This window comes from Myodes glareolus, chromosome 11 (genome assembly GCF_982192425.1).
Source record: "Myodes glareolus chromosome 11, mMyoGla1.1, whole genome shotgun sequence".
NCBI lineage: Eukaryota > Metazoa > Chordata > Mammalia > Rodentia > Cricetidae > Myodes > Myodes glareolus.
The window spans coordinates 15,146,021-15,170,567 of record NC_142036.1 but is presented as its reverse complement, the minus strand read 5'-3'; the positions used below and the strand labels follow the sequence as shown (position 1 = coordinate 15,170,567).

Here is a 24,547-nt window from a genome sequence, read left to right as displayed (position 1 = left end):
GGGATGTTTCTCTTGAGTGTGACACTAGGGTGTTCTATATAGCAATTCTGGTCGGGACAATTACATTCCCACCTTCCCAAACAAACAAAATACCAAAGGAAACAAAGCAATAAAGAAAAAAGATACCGTCTTTGCTTGATTTTTTAAAAAAATTTATTTAGAGATAGTTTTTTTTTTTTCTATGTTGCCTGGAACTTGCTATATAAACCAGGCTGAGCTCAAATTCAGAAGTTTGCCTGCCTCTGCCTCCTGAATACTGGGATTAAATGCCTGCACCATTACGCCAAGCTTTTTTTGTTTCTCGCCATTTCCCCCAGTATTGCTAAGTTTTGTGCTACATATTTGAATAAGTAGCTATTCTGAGCAGAGCAATTATCTTTAAAATACGTTGGAAAGTGATTTAAAGACTTCCGCAGAAACTCCAGGGACTGAACCTAATAGTTTTTTTTTAAAAAAATAAATAACGCTAGCTGTGTGTGGTGTGCATATAATCCTTGCACTTGGAAAGCAGAGGATGATCAGGATTTTATGACCATCCTGGGCTACATGAGACCCTGTTTCTAAAAAATCAAAAACTAGCCAGGCGGTAGTGGCACATGCCTTTAAACCCAGCACCCGGGAGGCAGGGGCAAGCGGATCTCTGTGACTTTGAGGTCAGTCTGCTCTATGCAGGGAGTTCCATATCATGCTCCAAAGATACAAAGAAACCCTGTCTTGAAAAACCAACCAACCAACCAACCAACCAAAAATTGGTCTTGTTTTATTTTAGCCTTTAAAAAAAGCTTAATTTTATTGTGTTTTATTCACATCTATGTCTGTGTATCGAGTTTGTGCCTGGTGTCCTCAGAGGTCAGAAAAGGGCATTGAATACCCTACAACTGTAATTATGGATGGCTGTGATCTACCATTCGGCGCTGGGCCCATACCTTTGTTTAAGGAACCACTAAAACATCAGCAAAAAGTGGAAAAACAAACCTATCTATTGAATTAAAACAAACTAGGACTTGGGATTTAGCTAAGTGGTAGAGCTTGCTCTAGCATAAGGCCCTGGGTTTAGTCCCCAGCTGGGGGTGGGTGGCTGGGTGGTGAGTCAAAATAACAACAACAACAACAACAACAACAACAACAACAAAAGGTTCCAGCAGTGGTGATGCCCTTAATCCCGGCACTTGAGAGGCGGAGGCAGGCAGATCTGTGAGTTGGAGGCTCCTGGTCTATAAAGAGAGTCCCAGGACAGCCAGGGCTATTACACAGAGAAACCCTGTTTTGGAAAACCAAACAGAACCAATCAACCAAACAAACAAAAAACAAAACTTAAAAAAAAACACCAAATTTGGTATGTGTAGCAATTACCAAAACAGAAGCCAGGAGAAATAAATAAGAAGCACAGACAAACAAGAGAAGACAAAGATACCTCACAGAAAGAAAGCCCGCAGCAGTCAGTCCAGTGCAGCTGGGATTGTCTCCCTCTCCTTTCCTCTTTTATTTTTTTCCCTTAAAATTTTTTACTATGTGGATGTGTGTGTGTGTGTGTGTGTGTGTGTAAATCAAAGTGCCACGGTATCCACATAGAGTGATAGGAAATCCACATGGAAGTCCCAGGCATCACACTCAAGTGGTCAGACACCTTTACCCACTGACCCATCTAGTTAGCCTTCCTTTGTTGTTGTTGGTTTGTTTTGTTTTGTTTTTTTTTTTCGAGACAGGGTTTCTCTGTGTTACAGTCTTAGCTGTCCTGGAACTAGTTCTTGTAGACCAGGTTGGCCTCGAATTCACGGAGATCCACCTGCCCCTGCCTCCCAAGTGCTGGGATAAAAGGTGTACGCCACCACAGCCCGGCTTGTTATTGTTTTTTACATTTAAAAATCACTATTATTTTTTTGGATATGGGTGTTTTGCCTACATATATGTATAGTTCCAAACGCACGGCAATTCTCCTGCCTCAGTCTTTCAAATGCTAGAATTACAGGGGTGAGCCACTATGTCCAGCTTTTTTCTCCCATGATGCTGGGGATGAGCCTGGGGCATTGAGCAACATATGAACTCTACAATTGAGCTTTACTTTCAACCAGACAGCTAACTAGATCTTAGAGATCAATGGGGCATAGGGGAGAAATATTTGAAGAGCTAATAGTTGATTGAGAATTTCCCAAAAGGGATTAAAAAAAAATCAAAGGCTCAAAAAGTCTTATTGAAACCAAGCAGACAGAGAAATGAAAAGTCTAGAAGCCACATAATAAAACTAACGACTAGGGCTAGGGTTGGAGCTCAGTGGAAGGGTGTTTAGCATGTGTGAGGACCCTTGGGGCCATCCCCAGCACCACCAAACAAAAGATGCTAATATCAAAGAATGATGGTAAATAGCTGCCCATCTAGAATTCCATTTATCTAAAAATTAACATTTCGTAAAGGTAAAATACTGTTTTGGACAAATTAAAAATGAAGGAATAATTACTAACAGGTCTACAGTAAAGTCATTCAGACAAGAGAAAAATGACCTCAGATGAGAGGATGGGGATACGGGGAGAATGCAGAGAAATGGCCGTCATCCTTCTCTGAAGGGAAAAGGGGCTTTGGATCAAATGAAGTTGCATGGAATCTTGGAAAGCTTGCTATTCTAGGGTAGTGATGCTCCAGGTTCAGAGGTTTCTAGGGTCTCTGAGGATCAAAATCACAATATGGTTTGTCTTTTCTTGCTAGAATTCTCTTATGTGCACAACGGAATGTTCCAGAGATCCTGAGACTTGTGATATCATATAGCATCACAGAGACAGAAAAGTTGCTGTTTTCATTCAGTTCGACACTAAGGGACTGGTGAAAATTTCTAAGTGTCACTCTGGGGCTGGAGAGATGACTCAGCCATCAAGGGCAGGGGCTGTTCTGGAAGAGTACCAGAATATGATTCTCAGAACATGAGCTGCTTACAAGTTGCTTGTATCTCCAGCTAATCTAATGCTCTCTTCTGGCCACTCACACATAGCATATATGCACACATATGTGTAAATAAAAATAAAATTTAAAAATGTGTCACTCTTACATATAAGCTTTTGGGAAAATACAGTGATTTTCATAAATAATATTGCTTGACATTAAATGAGTTTTTAATTGCTATTTTAAATTAATAATGTTTTACTTTTGAAAACATTTTTTTTTAAAAATTATTTATTTATTTATTTATTATGTATACAACATTCCTTCCATGTATGCTTGCATGCCAGAAGAGGGCACCAGATCTCATTATAGATGGCTGTGAGCCACCATGTGGTTGCTGGGAATTGAACTTAGGACCTCTGAAAGAGTAGTCAGTGCTCTTAACCTTTGAGCCATCTCTCCAACCCTGCAATAAGACATTCTAACTAAAGCAATTTGGGGAGGAAAGGGTTTATTTCAGATTGCACTTAAAAGTCACAGTCTATCATTGAGGAAAGACAAAGGTGAGGACTTTAGGCAAAGCAGAGGCAGGAACCATGGAGAAAGGCAGCTTCCTGGCTTACATTCAGTTCCACCTGCCTTGGAATGGTGTCATCTACAGCGGGCTGGGCCCTCACACATCATTCATCAATCAAGACAATCCCATCTGAGTAGTCCCTCAACTAAGACTCCTCAGTAGGCTGTGCTGAACTGAAGATCATTTGGACAAGGGCGTATAACCTTCCTTGGTTGTAATCCTCCATAGACAGATAGATATAAACCATAAACAAAAGCTCTTTAGGGTGAAGTCACTATTAGGAGTACAAAGAGGGCCTTGAGACCTGAATCAAGTTTAAGATGTAGTTCAAAAAGAATATGTTATTTCATTTTTTTTTTTTTTTTTTTGGAGATAAACTCTTACGCTGTTGCTCAGGCCGGCAAACGCCCAGCAATTCTGTCTCGGTCTCTGAAGTGCTAGGATTAAGGATTACTGTTATGAGCTAACAGGAAGAGCATCACAGCTCTTTGAAGACAAAGCTTCAAACCAGACAACAGGCCTTTAATGTAATTTCAAGTCCAAAACACTGTATCACATCTTCAAACGATTGAACATGTTTACTGGCCATTCCAGGAGAGTCATTCAAAACGCCTAATGCTGCGTGCTTTCTGAGGCTAAAAGGCGAACGAATTTAAATAGTTTACTTCTGTTTTATGGCGAGTGCTGTTAATAGATCCTTCGTGGCTAAATGTTTGCATCCCTGTTCTGCAGACCCTCAAGCTGTTCTGTGAATAAGCCAAATCTGCCCCAAAGGCCAAGGCCATGAGCTACTCAGTCTTCACATGAGATCTGATGATCTAGAGCCTACAAGCCCTTTAAGAATCGCCTGATAACAAGTGGTCCTTGTTAGCTTTGATTTTTGAGTCACGTGAGAAGGGAACACCAAAAACTATCCCACCTAGTTAGGGCCAATGAGACCCTTGTTCAACTATCGGTCTGGTGCCTCTGGATCAGAAAACTATCATTTCTTATCATCTCTGAGGTTTGTGGCCCAGCTCAGGCTGAGGTCAGTCCTTCGCTGGAGGGCTCTAGGCCGGGCTAGCAGCAGGAGTGCTGTAAATATTATCAGCATCCGCTGGAACTGTGCAGATGCCATTGTCAGAACCGCTTAAAGTCGGTCTCAGTTAATCACTTGCCTGCCCAGGTCACCTGACTCCAACTATCCCAGCGGGCCTTGCGGGGTGCTAGTGGCTGCTCACAGATCCCACGTGTGGTAGTGGCGTGGGCCTGCACGTGCAGGGCCTGCCCCACCCTCTTGCGTAGCACAGTCTGATTGGATGGCCTCAGCGGGGGGCGGGGTGGGGGGGCGACCTTCTAGAACCGTCGGTCGTTTGTGGCGCTGGGCAGGGAGCTTCACTTGAGGCTTTTGCCATCTTTGGAGCTGGGCAGTTGAGGCAACTCCTGGGTGCCGAGGATGTTGCGCAAGCTCACAGTCGACCAGATCAACGACTGGTTCACCATAGGCAAGACTGTGACCAATGTGGAGCTGCTGGGCTTGCCGCCCGCCATTCCTGCCGAGGCAGCCCGGGAGGAGGTGGAGCGCCCAGCTTCAGCCCCCAGCGAGGCCCCTGCCATCCATGCACAGGATCCAGGTCCAGCTGTGGCCACAGCACCGGCCCGGCCATCTTCCACCTTTGGGAGGTAGGGAGCCCGGGGGTGTTGGGGTGGGTCCTCAAGCCGGTGACTGTAGCCCCAACCCTCAGCAAACAGGTGCCTTCCCAGGTTTTCCTGCAAGAAGCTGAGCCTCCTAAGAATTTGGTGGCTTGTTTGTTTGTTTAGTTCCCTGCCTGTTGTTTTGAAATAGGGTCTTGTGTAGACCATCCTGGCTTCATCTTAACCTTGAATTTCTCAATTCTCTGGCCCCCACCTCCCCAAGTCTTGAGATTACGGGTATATTCCTCCAACCCCAAGTTCATAGACTGCTTTAAAAATTTTCATTGCAAGGATTCATAGTGTGTGAGAATGTGTGTGTCTGTGTGTGTACTTGTGCCAGGATACCTTGTTAGAGTAGGTCCTCCTGGGTTGGCTCCTGGGGACTGAACTCTGGTCACTGGGATTGCTGGCAAGTGCTCTTACCCGGCTGAGGCGTCTCACTGGCCCAGATGCTGTCTACCTTCTTTCCTGAAGGGTTATTTTATATTCATTTGTTTGGTTTTTCGAGACAGGGTTTCTCTGCAACTTTGGAGCCTGGCCTGGAACTCATTCTGTAGGCCAGGCTGTTCTCGAACTCGCAGAGATCTGCCTGCCTCTGCCTCCTGGGATTAAATGCCTGAGGCCATGTGAGCCACCTGACCTACCTGGGTGCTGGGAATGAAACTCTTGTCTTCTGCAAAACCATTCTATACTTTTAATTCCTGGTCCCTCGCTTTAGAGTCCCCAGACACTGGTTTTGAAGTTGGTTGCCGGTTTCCAGAAACCTTGTGCAGAGTTACCAAAATGTCCGCTTCCCTTCTGCGCTTCCCACTGTTGTTGATGCACATGCTGGTGTGATGAAGGAGAATTTTCCAATTTTTTTGTGGTGTTGCAAACACGGCGTGACTTTGGATTCGTGATGTTGCACATCCCTTGACATCCTGGTATCGTTAGCAGTAAAAATCAACGTGGTCCACCTGGTTTTACTGCTCCTTAACCTTTGACAACTAAAGATTATTATTATTTTTTGTTTCTGTGTTTTCCTTCTGCAGAGTGCCATGTGGTTGAAACCACACAATCTCAGCCCTCTGAGACTGGCTACTTTCACTTAGTAATATGCGTTTGAGGTTCAACATATTTGTCTACGGACACACATCTTGGTTGTTTCCCAGTTCTGGAAGTTACGAATGAAGCTGTTGGTGCATTTGTGCAGGTTTCTATAGAGACATAAGTTTTCAGTACATTTGTACATTTCAGTAGGTAACTAGCAAAGAGTTTGATGCTAACTCCTTGTTCAGTTTTACTTTATTATTGTAAATTTAGTGTCCTAGTAGGTGTACGGAGTATGAGTGCAGGTGCCCGTAGAGGCCAGAAGAGGGGTCAGATCCCTGGAATCGGGAGTGGCAGGCAGTTCTAAGCTACTTAATGTGGGTGCTGGAACTGAACTCTTGTTCTTTGGAAGAGCAGAAAGTGCTGTTAACCACAGGGCTCTCTCTCCAGTCCTCGTTGGGTTTCATTAACCTTTCCCCTCTCATCACTCTCCTTGGGTTAAGTGTCTGCCTCGAGTGACAGGTGGATGTGGTGGGGGCCAGGCAGAAGGACACCTCTGTTTAGGAGAGACTGGAGGTGGCGAGTAGAAGCCAGCATGGTAGTACCCTAGCTTGGTACCTCTGTTACTCCCACCCGATACCCATCGCTCTTGGCAGTTGTTGAGAGCCATTTGTTAATGAAAAAATATTTCGAGACAGTGTTTTACTATTTTGCCCAATTTAATCTTGAAACTGAGCAGAAGTGGTCCGTCTGCCTTAATCTCCAAGGAATTGGGATTACAGGTATGCACCACAGAATTAATTTATTATTCTGTGTTTCTGGTCTATATTGATGTGTGTGCTTGCTTCGGCAGAATGTATACTAAAACTGAACATGGAAGATACAGGGTGTGTGTATAAGCATATAAACAAGTTAGGGTCTGCGTGTGGAGGTCGGAGGGCAGCTTTCAGGAGCGCTTCTTGCCTGTGTTTCCTCCTGTCTGCTGCCCACCTCACCACAAGAGTGCTGGGTTCTAAGGAACTCAAGTCATCCGGCTTGTGTGGCAGTGTCCTTACTTGCTGAGCCGTCTTGCTGGCAGTGTTTTAGTTTTTAAAAGTGATTCTTGTTAGCACTGCTTCTGTCCTTCGTAGAGTCAAATACAACCTTTAGATCTTTGGTAAGTTTGTTTTTTGGAGGAACCCCGGGGATATAGAGTGGCTAATTTGTTTGATTTTTTTCAGACTTTATTTCCTTGAATTACTGTGGTAATGATTTTGTGTCAGAGCCCCACTTAAGGCTCTGCAGCTGCCTTAGGCTTCCCTGGAGGAATATAATGTTTTCATTCATTTATGTTGATACTGGAACTAGAATTTATTGACCCTGTTAGAAACTAAAAGTATAGATTCATTTGCCATTTTAGTTTCTAAGGAGCAACTTTTAAATGCTCCAAGTCTTTATGGACTGAGACTTGTTAATCAGAAGTGAATCTGCAGAGCATGAAATGACAGAGGTGAGTGTGCCATTAATAAATCAGCTTGGCATACATTCCATTTCTTTGCCAGCTTTCCATGCATTTTAACTTGCCTGCCTGATGAGTACTGGCAATGCTTTTCTGAATAGTGCTAGTGGAGATGGCATTTCTCTGCAGTGCCTTCCTGGACTCTGAACACATGTACATCCAGTGTAGCATCCTAGCGTGTAGTAAGCACTCAGACTGACTGCAGCTACGTTATTTAATCCTTACACCAACACTTTGACATTGTTGGATTGAGTAAGGAGAGATTTTTTTTTTTTGCGGGGGAAGGGGAAGGATCAAGGGAAGCCATGGAGTAAGAGATTGGAGTGGGGTCAGAGACAGTAGAAGGATCAAGGGAGGCCATGGAGTGGGGCCGCCTGAGCAGAAGGAGCTCACTCAGCACCCTGCTTATGCATCTCTTTGCACAGTTTTGGAGTTGTGTTGCTTCCTACAGAACACCTTACTGATTGTGGAAATTATCACAGAATTCCTGCTAGTTACTGTAGCCGCTGATATACAGTAGACACTCGGGTATTTGATTGCAATGTCTAGATCCCAGTTGTCAAGTGGGTGCTCTATGCCAGCTCTCTATTCTGGACACGAGAGTTGGAACTCCCTCTTAGTAGACAGGCTGGCCTCAAACTCACAGAGATCCACCTGCCTCTGCTTCAATTTGAATTCTTAATTGTGGCCTTCAGAGCATCACTCCATCCTTTAGGAAACAAACCTGCTGAGACTTTGGTTTTGAGCATGTGGACTTGATGCTTCCTTTAAGCATCTAAGAGGATGTGCCAACAGGCGGCTGTTATTTGCGTCTGGACTGCAAAAAGCTGCTTGGGGTGTGACAGGCTGAGTGTGATTCCAGCTCTGCTAGTTACCTTGAACTTGGCACTGAACTTGTCTGAGCTGTTCCTTTGTCGAGTGAGAATAACGTCTCAAATGTACAAGGTTTGGATTAAATGAGAAATTGTGCACAGTACCCAGAATGTAGAATTTAAGCATTGGTCTGGCTAGTAATGACAACTTACTAGTCTGTTGTGTGCATACTGTACAGCTGGTTTTCTGCAGATGAACTCATTTTATCTGTTCCTTAGCTAAAAAATTTATCTATTGTGCCCATATAATTTTCAATAAAATGTACCTGAAGCACCCCAGGCATCCTAAATGCTTAGTATACATATGCATACACACATGCGTGCAGATTTAACCTTAATTCCATCACCAGATTTAAGTAAATAGCTTGAAGTATAAACATCTGACTCTGTTAACCATGATTAGAAATCAGATAGTTAGCAGTCCGCATGAGCTGCTATGAGGTTCTGCTGGATCTGAGTCAGAACTCAGAAAGGGAGTGATATTTTCTTTCTCCTTACTTTTGGATGCTAGCCAGAATCTAAGTATACCTTTCTTGGTTCTCTGGGCCACTTTGTCCACTTTTTGTCATGCAGTATCTTGCCTGCATCATGGCTGACCTCCATGCCTAGCTCAAATGGCGTGATTTTGCTGTCTCAAGCTCCTACCGATGATTATAGTGAACTCTTAGAAACGGGGAAAGCTGTACTTTTAAATTGAATATTGCTTCCACATTCATGGCCCCTTCCTCTTGTTCTCATGGAGGGTGACATCATGTAATGGATCTGACTTCATTTCAGTATTTCAGTGTAAGAAGTTCATATTAATCATTTATTCCACACATGGACTCTCAGAATAAAAGCCAAGGTTAAGTTTCACAAAAAATATCTCAAACTTCATATTAAATTTGCTTAGTTCTGTGACATTTGAGGTGTAAGAAAATACTTCAAACATTTAGGCAACATTTTAGTTAAAAGCATACTAATCAATGAAAATATTGAATATTTAGAGTGGTTAAAAACAATGCTGCTATAACAGGTTAGTGACAGGAATTTTAAGTTCTGACCTTGTAACAAAGAAACGTGGACCCACATCCCTGTTTGTTCTGGCCAGTGCTCTGAGCTGCCATGCTAAGGTGCCCACGGCACTTAACTTGATGGGTAGTGGTGCGGCCGGTTCCACACTCTGTGTGAGCATGATGGAAGCCTGCTGTTGGAGTTTCTGTCTACATAACTTGAAATCGTGGGTATTTCGTCTTTGTGGGGCCCCTGGGAGCTTTCACCTGAGAGCACAGGGGCTGGGGAACAGCTGGCGGCAGAGTCCAGCAGCCGACCCCCTCTGTCAGGACTGCTGAGGAAGTCTTTCAGAACTTGCTTGAAGATGTAGACTATTTCCCAGGGAAGTACATCATTTTCTGCCAGAAGTTCTCGAAATCTAAGGGGGATTCAGGGATGAATGTTTAGAAATTTCTCTTGTACTCCATCCGCCTCCCAAATGCAGCTTACATTATGTAATTGTGTACTAGGTCCTTACCTTTTGACTAATAAGAAAAGCTTTGTAATTAAAACTTCCAGTGAGGAAATTTGATTGCAATTTAAATAAATTTCTACCAGTAAGCTATCCAGAGGTCTGTAGGGTTTTGCAGACAGGTATCTAGTGCGTGTGATTAAAGCGCTGACGGAATGGGGCGGTTTCTAGTCTGAAGGTAGAACAGCTCACACACACACAGATACACGCGCACGCACACACACACACACACACACACACAGATACACGAATGCAGCACATTACCTGCTGAGAATAGTTCCGGTTTGACAAGGTTGCACTTGGGAACAAAGAACTTCAAGCTGTCTTTGTTCGGTAGCTGGGATGGTTGCGTGAGGATTCTGGTAGTTTCTCAGCCAGTTGTAATCCACACCGGTTTTTTTCACTTTCTGTTCATTTTCGATCTCTTGTATTAATCTCTCACGTTCTTTTAGATGCCATTTTAATTCCCGAAGCAGGGTCTTTGTCACCATATCTGAGCCAGCATAGTGTGTTTGCTTGTATGAATTATTTCTCGGCCACTTCATCCAGCTGAAAAGTGGCATTTTTAGGCTGTGGAGATATTAAATGTTTACTTGCATAAAATTCTTATGATTTTTATGAGTAATTTTTAAAAAATTTAATATTGCCAGAAAAATTCATGAATCTTTCACTGGTTAGACATGCAGGTCAAAATAAGATTAGAACATGGATTAAAGTCTTTCAGTTTCTAACTAGGTCAGTGCTAAACCCAAGCTTTGAAAATACTTAGATATAACTAAGCAGAAATTAAATAAAACCAAAGATAGTAATACAGACAACAATTTTTGAAAATAACTCTTGCTATTAGAAGTTCTTAGGAGGCTTTAAAATAACAAAGTCTTGAAAATGTAGATTTTGACTTGCTCTCTGTACAGAAAGCGTAAAGCTTACCTGCCGAGTGATCTGTTGTGGGAATGTTGCCAGAGACTTTGCTGGAGCCAGAGATGAAGCTTTGTTTCACTCAGGCGGGTCTCATTCTCTTGGAGGTGTCCTCCGGTGAAGAACGTGGCTCCTCATTTACCCACTGGAGCTGTGTTTGAAACAAACGACTTTCTGTGTTAGGAACGAAGTTCTGCTGTTTTTATTTCGAGAGAATGCTCACTAATACACCCTGTGTCTAAGCTAAAAGAAATATATATATACACCTTTCATCTTCACAGATTATATAATTGTCTACCTTTTGAGTGTAGCTTATTTTGTTTGCAAAAGATGTCGGCAGCTATGGATGCTGGTCCCAGATGCATGCTGCATGTCTCTGGAAACGGAGTGAAGAGCAGGCGTGTGAGGCACTACAGATGCTCTCCCAGCTGAGGCGAAGATTGTCGCATGATGTGCTGCTTTGCTGTGCATAGCCGTGGGTCACAGCTCCATGCTGTATTTTTATGCCTGTAGAGCTCTAAAAATAACCACACTGCTTTTATTCTTCAGCTTAACTTTCAGGCCATTTGGAAGCCAGGTCACTGTCCCTTCTAATGAAAGCATGAAAAATAGATCAGATTTGACTATATATGCAAGATTATGCTCTGTGAAAGCTTATTGTGACTGAGTAAAGTGGGCAGAGCATGCTGACATCAGTTGTGTGGGGTGCTAGCAAATGCTACATTCATGTATTGCTTGTAAAACAGCAAATCTGTGTATTGAAGTTGAAATGCTAGAGGACACTAAAGCACGTGGGTAGATAAATACAGTATATATTTGATAATCCTTATGTTCACGGTGGTGAGACATGAACATACACAAACTTCGGTAGAATTATACATGGTGTGGTGTGGCTTATTGGGGAGAGTGCTTCCCTGGCACGTGTGACCCCTGAGGTCCGTCTCTAGCACCATATTAAAGTCAGGTGGTAGTATTACATGCCAGGAATCTTGCACTTGGGATATGGAGGAGGGAGTATCAGAAGTTGAAGGTCACACATGGCTGTACATAGAGGTCAAGTTTCAGTGCTTTGATAACCAAACCACTGCTTATGTGAACACTGGTGTGCTTTGGACTTTGCTGTGCATTTTTCTGGTTTAGGTGCTTGCCCTGTGAAACAGTGACTAGAGTATAAAAGGTCTTTGCTTCTTCACTTTCTGTTGTAGCTTTTCTTCTTATAATTTTTCATTTCTTCTGTTGCTTTTCTTCCCAATGAACCAAGAATAATAGGCATTGTTCAAATCAGACCTGTGTGACATGTGATCAAGAGTGACATGTGTGGTCATGCTACAGTTCCTATTATGTCTGGAAAAGGCCAGATGTCAGAACTCATTGTCCTCAATGAGAAGCTTTCACATCACATTGCCTGTGACATAAGGAGAAGGAAAGGAGGGAAGTGTGTGGTGACAGAATGTCCTTCCAAATTAAAAGCCAAAACTGTACCAAATGATGTAAGTTTGAAACTTCATTATTCTTCAAAAATTTCTTTCCTCTGGAAGTGGGGGAGAGTGAAGAAAAATGTATAGCCCAGTAAAATCAAAATTAAAAAATTTCCTTCCTCTGAAGTGCTAACAAAAATATAACATATTGGCGAAAAAGAACAAGCCTGATTTCTCCTCAGGTCCTTTTGAGTGTTCCTTCACTGCCCCTACCAGCGTCCCTGCTGACCACTCCAGTGCTGACCACACCTGTCCATCACTGCCCCTACCAGCTTCCCCGCTGACCACTCCAGTGCTGGGCACACCTGTCCTACACTACAGTCTCCTTTCCTGCCCCTCATTTTTGTGTTGGTTTTGAGACGATCTCACCATGTAGTCCTGGCTGCCTTGGAACTCACTATGTAGATTAGGCTGGTATCAAATTCGTAGAGATCTACCTGCCTCTGCCTCCTGAGTGCTGGGATTAAAGATGTGAATCACCACAGTGCCCCCCAGATTTAGATACAGTGACTGCTCAAGGCTTTCTCTGTTATTTGTAGCTGCTGTCCAATTCTGTTTAAGTTCAACTCACTTTTTTTTTTCTTCAACATTTTTCCTTGGTTTTACCCTTCTAATTTTCCCTTTCATTCTCAGTTTTTAAATGCTTTCTGATGAAATTCTGTTCCCTTTATTTCCTGGGGTTCAGTTGTGCACCAGATATTGATGTCTCTTATGGTCTGGAGGGTTAGGGCCTAGTTCCTGCTTTCATCAGGTGGCCCTCCTAAGTGAGAGACAGGTGTGGGTAAGGTAGTATGGTTGTCTGTGTTGTTTAACGTTTCTGCAGTGATTCCCTCAGCTAAATGAGGGGGCCAAAGAAGGACTTTCTGCTTGGGATAGTTTTAAAAATTATTTATTTTTAAGATTGATTTTATTAGCTTTGGTGTCTATCCTGCCTATGTGAGGTGTCAGATACCTTGGAACTAGAATTCCAGACACCTGTGAGCTGCCATGTGGGTGCTGGAAATTGAACCTGGGTCCTCTGGAAGAGCAGCCAGTGCTTTTAACCACTGAGCCATCTCTCCATCCTGGGGGATAATTCTTTTGAACAGGGATTTATTTATTGATTCCTGAACCAGGGTCTCTTTGAAGCTGACCTCAGATTTAGGGTACTGCTGCTTCAGCCTCTTAAATGGATTACTGGCATAAGCCACAACACTTGCTCTTTGAACAGAGACTAAAATAACCTTGGAGGACTTCTTGAGAGCCATCTTTTTTCTCTGCCTGGCTTACTGGGCATCTATCCAGACATTACTCATGTCTGATCTTCACAGAACTTTAATTACCTCCTCAGATCACACCAAGTACTAATTCCTTTGAACTTACTTGTTCAAAACATATTTCTAGTATTTAGTTTGTGCCACTTATATTGTACTAAGTTTAATTTTCCTCCTTTCTGATGAAATTAAGATTGAAGCAGAGACCAAATACCATTCTCTATAGTATCTCTCCTATTCCCATGCAGTTAGAGAACATATTTGTAGGCAAGATAAGGCAATTCCCTTTTAAAAATTATTTTTTCTGTTTATCAGGGTAAAAACAGATTAGCATGAGAGTTTATCAACTATGTTGTATGTTCATAAATGGTTCACTTATACATGAGAACATTATTAAGCTTATTTTGTATGGAAGACATGAAACAGTTGAATCATTTTCTGTTTGATGATTGTCTTATTTGCTTGTTTTTTTATTTTTATTTTATGTGAATGGACATTTGCCTCCTTTTATGTCTGTGCAGATATGTGCAGTGCCTGCAAAGGCCAGAAGAGGGCATCAGATCTTCTGGAACCTGAGTTACAAATGGTTGTTAGCCACCATGTGGGTCCCGGGAATCAAACCCTGATCCTCTGGAAGAACAGCCAGTGCTGTTAACTGCTGAGCCACCTCTCCAGCCCCAGTTATCTTGTTTTTTCTAGACTGTATCTGATTAAATAGTTCAGTCTTCAATGACTTGAAATGTTGCCATGTTGTTCCCAGTATGTACATCTGTACAACTCTAAGTTGCATGACAAAGTGCACAGAAAGAGAATCAGGGGACCTTGAAGGGCTGACCAAGGGACAGATGCCTTTATCAGCATTACTCTTGAGGCCTCTAGGTGTGGTTAACAGCATTAGGTTGCAATTACAAATTTTTTCCTTGTGGGAAAGTTAATATTCTTCTGTTTTAATTCTTTTGCTGTGAAGTTAAAAATCAGGGTTAATGGCTCATTTTATTAAAGTTAAAAATCGCAGTTCTATGAACATGTTTAAATATTGAAAATACAAATTACAAGCAGGGGTAAACTGTTGACCTCAGAAATGCCTCTATAAAAGTCCTCTACTGACCTGGGCAAAGTAAGGTCCCCATTTCCCTACTGTATTCCATGGTATTAAAGGTCCTACCCAGAGCAAGTAGGGAAGAAAAGTCAGAAAAGTTGTCAGTACCAAGATGGAGTCACTTGTTAAACTCAACAGAACAGACTCAGGCCGTTGTGCAGGGAGGATGAAGCGCCTCAACAGGGCACCTATTGAGAAGCATTGCAAACACTGCCAGAGGGCATCACATGCACAAACCTGCAACAGCTCTTGCTCGGTCTTTCCAAACTTCAGTTGTTCAGATTCTGCGAATCCAAGTGAGTGAGACACCTGCCTGGACGGTCTCCGTTGGTTCACTCAGTAGTTATGGTCAGGCTTGATGGGCAGTCCGTGCTCAGTCCTCAGGGGAGTCCACCACCTCACAGATGCCAACCTCTCCCAGCCATAGTGTCTCTTGGGCGTCAGGCTGTGAATGATGAAAAGAGAAAGTGGTTGATTGGCAGCTCCTTGGTTGCTCTTAAGGCAGATCTGGTTCCCATCCCTAGCTCTGGGATGAGATTTGGTTGGAGATGGTAGAAGAAATAAAAGGAAAATCTTGGCTTGGTGTGCCTTGTGTCTTGGCATTCTCACCAGTCTGCTTGCTGCTGTGTGTCTCAGAGTCCCCAGAGCCTTCCCTGTGTGCTCTGGCTGCCCCCAGTGTGCTTCCCTCATCTGCCCACAATGCGTGCTGCTCAGTATGTCCCCAGTATGTCCTCAGTATGTCCCCAGTGCGCACTCTGCTGCTTACTGTGCTGCTCATGCCCGTGGCTCAGCTGCTCCGGCCTTGGGGATGCTGATCTGGTATGTGGTCTCCAGGCTCCTGCTGGGCTTACTCCCTTTCCCTTGTCACTGTTCAAATGGTGTCTGATGGTAAACATTTTTCTTTTTCTGACCAAAACCCATCTTGCTCAGCAAGTTTCTTCCTGTCTCACCTCAACCCCAGCTCCTCCCACTCGAAGCCTCAGGTACATTCTGGGACCTCAGGACCATTTTTGGACTGCCTTCCCGCTAAATGCCTAACATGGCTATTCTACCTTCTTCAGACCTTTCCCCAAATGTCACCATTGACCTTGGCTAACAATGTAACTGTCATTGCCCCATATTCTTTGACATTGTTTTCCCCATGCTCTTATCTAATGCACCTTATTTCACTCATTAAAAAAAAAGGGTTAAAAAATTTTACATGTGTGCATTTGAGTGTCTGCATGGTGTGTACACTATGCTTGGTGCTGTGAGGCTAGATGTCCTGAAACTGGAGTTAGTCAGTTGTGAGCCATCATATGGGGGCTGGGAACTGAACCCAGGTCCTCTCAAGTAAGTAGCAAGTGCTCTTAACCATCCTTTCACCCATTTCACTCATTTAATTCTCTTTCCCTACCTGCGAGGGCAGTCTGCAGTGGGGACTGCTCCCTCCTGGATGTCCAGGAGATGCCGGGTGGGTGTGGAACTGGACCTCTGTTATTTGTGAGTGAGCATCGGGAATGGAAGAATGCGGATAGCTTTGTACCAAGCAGAAGTAGACCAGCACAGCTCACGTCTCACTAGAGTGTGCTAGTGTTTTCCAGAGAGGCGAGCAGGGAGGATGACTAGGAAGCCAGGGAGTCCCACGACATACCGTGTCACATTAGGTATAATGTGATTCACAGTTCAAAGGCTTGAGAACCTAGTGTGGTGGAGCTGATGGGGTAAATACTGGAGCCCATAGAGCCAAGTGCCTCAAATATCTGAGGTCAAGAAAAATGATGTTCCAGGTCAGCAAGTGAGAGAGACCTGGTGCATCGTCTGTGAGAACTGTATGTAAACCACTGAACCATCTCTTCAGCTCTGAGATTTTATTCCTTTTGAGACAGTGTCTTATTGTGTTCATTGGAATGGAGCTCACTGTGTGGCCTAAGCTGGCTTGAACTTGTAGCAGTCCTCCTGTCTTAGCTTCCTGAGTGCTGAGATCACGGAATTCCCTGGAACTCTCTGCTCTGTGTCCCACAGCATGGCGTGTGCTCTGTTTACTGGAATGGCGTTTTCGCAAGGGCAAGGACTTAGCTTGGCTTGCTGTGTGCCTCCACTGTCTAAGACAGTGTCGCAGCGCTCCGTAAATATTTATCCATGCGTGCTTGTGTGTGTGACTTGGTTTACATGTGCAGAGCTGCATGGTTCTGGGGAAGATGGTGAGACTATTCGGTCTTTGTGTGTCTGCAGACTGTCCTGTCACCATGGACAGACGGATCACACATCTCCTCAGTATTCTGAGATGGTTTGTATTTTTGTCAGCTTAGTTGATGAAAAAAAATCTATTCTTATTACTTTTTAATTTTAACTTTATATATATGGGCGTTTTGCTTGTATGTATATCTGTGCACCACTTTTCATGCCTGTGTCTGTGGAGGCCATAAGAGGCCGTCAGATCCCATGGAACTGGAGTTACAGATACTTGAGAGCTACCATGTGGGGGTTGGGAACTGAACCCAGCTCCTCTGGGAAAACAACCAGGTCTCTTAACTGCTGTGACATCTCTCCAGCACTACATTTATGATTTTCATGCCTTTATTTGATAACTGAACTTGAGTATTTAAACTTGTTTATTGACTATTTGCACTTTCCCATGATTTACATAAAACTATTCCAGAACTCCCTCTGGCATAGGACATTGGTGACTTTTTTTTTTAACTGTCCTTTGCAGGTCCCTCAGCCAGAGGAGCTCCGAGATGGAATATATCAACAAATACAGACAACTCGAAGCACAAGAGCTTGATATGTATGGCAAGGATCAACCACCTAGTGGGCCAGGTGAGCAAGTGCCCGTAAATATCTTATGTATGATGTGTGGATAATTCATGCATTAAAATATCATCTTCCCAGAAGTTTAAGGAATCCAGTATTTTAGTCAAAGTAATAAAAAAAAAACTTAAAATGACTTCTTAATTTAAGTTTTGGCAGGATGAGTGTATTGTATATTATAAAGTATTATTTTTTGATTAAATATAGAACCTAAATAACCCATTCTTTGGAAGGTTAAACAATGGTCCCTTACCTATTAAGAATAAAATTATTTCCTTAGTGGCAGTACTCACCTTTAATCTCGGCACTTGTGAGGCTGAGGCAAATGGATCTCTTTTGACTTTGAGGGCAGCCAGGTCAGCCAGGGCTCCGCAGTGAGATTTCCTTCTCTAAAGTGAGCCAGCATATCTGAAGGAGGAGCTAGGAGATGGTTCAGCTGGCAGAGTGCCCGCTGCACAAGCGTGAAGACCTGAGCTTGGATGGTGGTGTGCTCTTGAGATCCCACAGTTGGGAGTGCAGGGGTGGCAGGTCCCTGCAGCCCACAGCCCAGCGAATAGATGAGCTCCAACCTCTCTGAGAGGCTCTGTCTCAAAAACAAAGGTGGGGAGTGATTGATGAAGGCACCTGTTCTTGATCTCTGGCCTCCACATGCATGTAAACGCTTGAACATGAGCACTTATGATCATACGTGAACACACCCACAAGAATATCTGTGAATGTAAATATAGCACATACATATACAAAGACTGGAGTTTTTAATAGTAAACATTAAAACAGAATTTTAAAGAGTAGGAATATATGAAGTAAAAATCAAAGAATCTTCCCCCCTCCCCCCCTTTTTTTTTTGAGATGGGGTCAGCTATGTTGCCCTGGCTGGCCTGAAATTCGCTGTGCAGGTCAGACTGGCCTCGGAGTCACAGGTTCACGTTCCATGGCCTCCAGAGTGAGTGTGGACTAAGGATGTGCTGGCGCACGCCTGCTAGAGATGTTCTTTACATCCGTTGGCAGGTGCGCTGGTGAGAGTATGGGCTGAGTTGCCCCAGCTGTTTTATTAGCGCTGTGCCGTTTGTGACAGGCTCCTCTGACAGCTTTGCCTTGGACCCACCTAACCAAGAAGCTCTGTTTCCTGCTCCTGTCCTAATGGCCTGTGCTCTCACGAAGGGCATGACTGATTTACGGAAACACTTCACGCTTCACTTTTAGCCTCTGACATAGTTAGCACGTACAGTTCTTGGTCACTATGACATACATGCATACCTACGTGTGTGTGTGTGTGTGTGTGTGTGTGTGTGTGTGTGTTATTTACCTCAAGGCAGAAACAGCTTTTAGTGCTTTGCTTTTTTCTCTGAGTTCTTGCTTCAGTGGCATCGTCTGCCTGTGTTCTGCTCTTGAGAGCCTTTAAGATGCTATGTGTTGCAGTTGTCATTGGTTGGATGCTGTCCTGGTTGCATTTCTGTTGCTGTGACAAAAACCTTTACAAAAAACTACAGGATTGGGAAGGGTTTCGGTCCTTTATTGAGGGTGTAATGGCAGATTAACTTTTCCAGGAAGAATTTGCTCCATGCATTCAGACTGAAAAGGAGATAACCTGCCAAGCACCCAACGGTAACCTCTAGCTCTTGCTCAGGGAGTTGATGGTACAACTAAGGATCCCGTGCAGCTTCCATAGATTTCTATCCGCCACATTGCGGTTTTGCATGGCTTTCATTTCCAGGCGTCCTGAAGGTCCCCACAGCGTGGTGCATTGAGCAGCTAAGCAAGCGAGACAGAAACAAACTGCAGGCTTGGTTCTCTCTCAGGCAATTGAGTGGCTTCACAAGCACAGAGAACTTTGACACAAACCAGAGCTGCCCCTCTGAGTAGCTCACAATTAAGGTGATAAGGGGAAGGGACTTAAAAGCAGACATTCTGATGAACACATTCCAGAAAATACATCTTCAACAAACCTGCATTCTAATTAGGTTAGAGTCCAGCTCCACTTTACAGAACTCGTACCGTTCTAGGAAGGCTGGTTAGTATGCTACCTGTTTTAGAGTTCTGTTGGAGGCAGTGCCTTTCAGCTAAATTCTCTCTGTGTAACTTAGTTTTCTAAGCAAGCTTATTGGTAATCTTATCTATAATAATACTTACCTATAATACTAGTGTTAAAGTAGATTATTTTTCTTTTATTCACGGGGAAACAAGGCAGGAACTCAGGAACTAGTTATATCACATCCACTGTTGAGAGCAGTGAACAGGAAGCGCCAGCTGCCCGCTCAGCTGGCTGTCGTCACAGTTCTGAGCTGCCCACATCAAATGTGTGGGTCTTCCTACCTCAGTCAACGATCCAGACAACCCATAGTCAACCTGATCTAGATAGTCCCTTGGTTGAGACCCCTCCTCAGGTGATTCTAGGTTGTGGTAGGTTGACATTTAGAACTTCCTGTCACAAATATGATCATTCCTGTGTTCACCAGAGGGGTTGTGATGCCCTGGAAACCTCACAAGTCAGGCTTATTAGCGTGTTCTCTTGCTTAAGAGGAGAGGATGGTGGGGCTTACCCCCTTCATGGAGTTCTCACAAAGCTGTAGGTTGGCCGTGCCCTTCCTGCCTTGGGAGAGCAGATGCTTCTTAGTGGGAAGTCACCTGACACTTTGCTCCTGAACAAGGTGTAAAGAAGCAGAAACTGAGTGGAGTGGAGAATCCATGGTGTGTGTGGGGACTCCTAATGTGACTGTTTGCCTCCTGCGATTTGATGTGGGCCTTTTTGCTGTGTGGTGGTTGTATCTGAGCTGCAAAGACAGGGTAGAATGCCTTCAGAGTGTGGCTGGTGTGGCTGTCTTCTGAGTAGTATGGGATGGCATGCTTCTAGCACAGTGACCACTGTGTGGCCTGTTGTTGGGGTTTCCTGTCCTGCCAAGTTCTCTGAAATTCCAGGCTCATGGTGGAGGTACTGCTGTAGCCATGTTTCCTGCCACAACTCTGTGGCGTTTCAAGGTCCCTGCCAGCAAGCAAGGTGCAACAGTGTGCTCACAAACCACACTCAAATGCTCCGTAGTTAGGCCGCCTGCCTGAAAGAGTCAGAGTTTGCCCTGGCAGGACGGTCCAGAAAGCCAACATTTTAAAACAGCGTGGCCTTTTTCCTGATATGGCTGAAGACCAAAAAGCATGCAGTCAGCTTTTCATCAACATCATTTAAGTGTTTTGTGGCAGGACCTCTTAACAGAGCTGCAAGGTTTTACAGCTAAAGCTGAGTCAGGAAGCCTCTCTTAGATGAGAGCATTTGCCTCTAGCAAGCAGAGCCCACCTGAGAGAGTGAAGCTATCAATAAGCCATGCTTAGCTCTTATGATTTTATGTCTAGAATTAGTTCCCAAGCTCTGTCAGGCTTTATGTGGATGCAATCGTCCACACGTTGGGTACCGTTTGTTGTTGGGGTTTCCTGTCCTGCCTAGTTCTTGCAATCATTAAGTCCCAAAGAAATCGCACAGAGGTCTACATTTGTTATAAACTGATTGGCCCATTAGCTCAAGCTTCTTATTAACTAATTCTTACATCTTAATTTAACCCATTTCTATTAATCTGTATATCACCACATGCCAGTGGCTTACTGGGAAAGATTCAACATGTCTCACTCTGGCGGCTCCAAGGCAGTTCTCTCTCTCTCTGTCCTTCTTCCCAGCATTCAGTTCTGTCTTCTCAGTCTACCTAAGCTCTGCCCTATCAGGCCCAAAGCAGTTTCTTTACTCATTAACCAATTAAAGCAACACATGAACAAAAGAACCTCCTACACCGTGGCCCTTGCTATGGAGGATAAGGCATGCAACTGAGGCTGAGGAACCCTATTTAGAGGAACTTGCTTTCTTAAGGGAGAAATTAAAATGGAAACTAGACATTCAGGAAGTAGTATTCATGATGGCCTCTGATTTGGGGTAAATTGGAAAAAATAGGAAGGAGTCAACCCCAGGTATTCATCTAATGGAAGGGCCATACTTACGGCTTCTGGGATGAAGGTGAAGGGAAATGGGAGTCTGCATTAGTGTTTAAAAAATAGTTTGGGGTAGTATTTCAAGAATGAAGGCAAGGGAGCAGTGTGAATCTGAGGAGAACATCTAGGTAGAGCTCCCCTGGCCCAGGTGAGATCCTGTGTGGATGCCTATGTACGAATGCCTATGTGATAACACAGCTATTCCTAGTTCAGTGTCTGTTTACAATGAAATCATGAAATCTCACTGGTACTTCTGTTTCTAGTTCAGGACCATAGATTTTAATACAAATACCGTGCGATATCCAGTTATAACTTAATACTTTCATAAAATACCATTGAGTTTGGTGTGATATTAATCTTATTTCACTTGTAAGTATTAAAAAACTTGTTCCTATGTAGAAATTCAAGGATACAGATAGAGTTCCATATATTACATTAGAATAATTCTTCATATTTAAAAGTAATTCCTAAAGATGGAAACTGAATAGGTAGGTGGGGTCTTTTATAACAGGGTGGGCCTGGCTTCAGGTTGTGGACTTTTCATGGTCTTTGCTTTTACACAGTCATATTCAGTTATCCTAGATGGTATCTTTGGGTAGTCAACAAAAGCCACAGTGATCTCTTGTTATTAATGTGGAAGTATTTAAAACATATTTTATTTTATTTTATTTTACAGTCTGTCTCTCTCTCTCTCTCTCTCTCTCTCTCTCTGTGTGTGTGTGTGTGTCTGTTGTGTGAGTATATACACATGAGTGCCGGTGTCCATGGAGACCAGAGGTGTCAGGTCCTCTGAAGCTGCAGTTATAGGTGGCTGTGAGCCACCCCATGTGGATACTGGGAACCGAATTGGGGTCCTCTGCAAGAGCAGTGTACACTCTTAACCACTGAGCTGCCTTTCTAGCTGGTAGTGTGGGGATATTTTTCGTGGTTGTTTCATACACTGTAAGCTTTTCTTCTGACCCTGTAGGAGAATAGCTCTTGTGGAGTACTGAGAGGGAGAGTGGGCCTCCTTTTCCTGTCTGAGCTTAGTTTGAATGTAAAACATTACTCCATCCTTGGAGAAAGCAATGTATTATTAATTATTTTGAAGATTTAATTTTCTAGTTAAGATATAAATCTAATAATTAAGTTTTTTTGTATGGATAGTATCTAGGTTTTTGGGTTTTTTGGTTTTTTTTTTGTGGGGGTTGTTTTAAGAGAACATCTTGCCATGTAACTGGCTAGCCTGAACTCACTATATAGATCAGGCTGCCTCAAACTCATAGAGACCACCTGTCTCTGTCTCCCAGCGCACCGCCACACCTGGCTGGATAGTGTCTGGACTCTCCATGTCAGCCAGTTGACACTGATGTTTGCTGTGGGAGTCCATTCGTTAGCTCTTGTGAAACCTCTAGATTTCTGTTCGCTTTTAGATTTGTTTGATGATATGATTAGGCAGATAAATGAAAAGAACAGCACAGCAGTTTTAATGATTTTTGTATTCTCCCACTTTATATAAAAATATTTAAAATAGGGGCTAGAGAGATGGCTCAGAGGTTAAGAGCATTGCCTGCCCTTCCAAAGGTCCTGAGTTCAATTCCCAGCAACCACATGGTGGCTTACAATCATCTGTAATGGGATCTGATGCCCTCTTCTGGCCTGCAGGCATACACACAGACAGAATATTGTATACATAATAAATAAATAAATATTTTTAAAAAAAATATTTAAAATATTTTAATAACTTAGAATAAAGAAAAAAGGAAAAATGAGAACAGCCTACTTTGAGGTTGTAGTATTTCCCATCTACTTCCAGACTTCAGTTTGTCACATGTAATTTGTTGGTTTTCCTTAAATTATCATTGATGTCTTTCTATTTTTTTGTACAAAGCCAACAACCACACGGCTGTGAACATTTCTGCTCCCTGGTTTCCTGTCCGCCCTGGGGCATGTCAGTGAAGGAAAGGCTTGGATTGGGTTGGGTCTTCTTCAAGCCAGTGACCTAAAAATGCCAGGTGATATCTTGTGCTGCATGGAGAAGGGTTGTAGTTAGTGTGGCAAGGGCTTTTGTTTGTTTGTTTTTTTCTTATAAATGTCCTGTCTTTAAGTAGCAACCTTCAAACAGATGCAGTCAAGTCCTGTTAGACATGTTGATATCACCAGAGCAGCAAGGTTCCTTTAGTAGCGCCATGAACAAGCTCAAGGGTTTTTAGCAAAAATATAAAATATAAACTTGTGGCCTTTTTATTGTTCTAAGAATCATCCTTGCTCTCTGTCCTTGACTCGTTCCTTAGCCTCACCATTCCTGGTGCCTGCCTGTTGCTCTGCCCCTGCTGTGTCTGTCCTCACAGCTGTGGCGGTGTCTCCCTCTCCTGACCACAGGAGAGCAAGGACAACTCCATCTTAAGCTTCGGGACATATGGGTGTCCCCGAGAGCAGTGTCAGGGCACGTGGGTGTTCCTAAGAGCGAGGTCAGGTCACTTGGGTGTCCCCGAGAGCAGTGTCAGGGCACGTGGGTGTCTCCGAGAGTGGGGTCAGGGCACGTGGGTGTTCCTAAGAGCGGGGTCAGGGCACGTGGGTGTCCCTGAGAGTGGGGTCAGGGCACGTGGGTGTCCCCGATGGTGCTTTCCAGCGTAGGTTCCACCAGAACTGGAGGCTGCCTTGGCTGTGAGGATGCAGGATTCAATTATCCTTATTTCTTAAATAAAATGGTTTAACATATAAAAAAGCTTCAAGGAAAAGCTATGTGTAGTTCCAGTAGTCAGAGGATAGAGGCAGGAGAGTGGGGTTCAAGGTCATCCCTGGCTGGTAGAGAGTTCAAGGCCAGTTTAGGCTTTTTTTTTTTTTTTTGAGATCTAATCTCAAAAAAAAAAAAATCAAACATACCATCACACAGGCAGGCAGGCAGGCAGGCAGGCAGGCACACATACACACACACACACACACACACACCAACCAAACCAGAAAAGTTGGGAGCCACAGTGAGAGAAAGCAAGACACGACAATGGAGAACTTCCATTCCAGTGAGCTTGTCAG

At 43.6% G+C, this 24,547-nt stretch overlaps 2 protein-coding genes across 2 annotated transcripts in view; one reads left to right on the top strand and one right to left on the bottom strand.

Moving 5' to 3' along the window:
• Positions 1-4,789: 4,789 nt before the first annotated feature.
• The window catches only part of Tdrd9 (tudor domain containing 9), a 104,969-nt gene continuing 85,211 nt past the window's right edge, over positions 4,790-24,547 (top strand). Inside the window, exons 1-2 of the mRNA XM_048431405.3 lie at positions 4,790-5,110; positions 17,469-17,575. Coding sequence (XP_048287362.3) covers positions 4,884-5,110; positions 17,469-17,575 — 334 coding nt within the window. The 5' untranslated portion in view covers positions 4,790-4,883. The remainder of the gene's footprint in view (positions 5,111-17,468; positions 17,576-24,547) is intronic.
• On the bottom strand, positions 9,309-11,090 carry Rd3l (RD3 like). The gene is made up of 3 exons (XM_048431406.3): positions 10,956-11,090; positions 10,290-10,595; positions 9,309-9,932 (listed from the first exon to the last, which is right to left on the bottom strand). Exons 2-3 carry the CDS (start codon positions 10,586-10,588, stop codon positions 9,647-9,649), a joined length of 585 nt encoding a protein of 194 aa, XP_048287363.1. The 5' UTR covers positions 10,589-10,595; positions 10,956-11,090; the 3' UTR covers positions 9,309-9,646.

Excerpts from the sequence above, each read along its gene's own strand:
- Rd3l (XM_048431406.3), bottom strand. The coding sequence starts at position 10,588 with ATGCCACTTTTCAGCTGGATGAAGTGGCCGAGAAATAATTCATACAAG. Across the intron at positions 9,933-10,289 it reads ACCGGAACTATTCTCAGCAG|ATTTCGAGAACTTCTGGCAG; the intron begins GTAATGTGCTGC and ends AATCCCCCTTAG.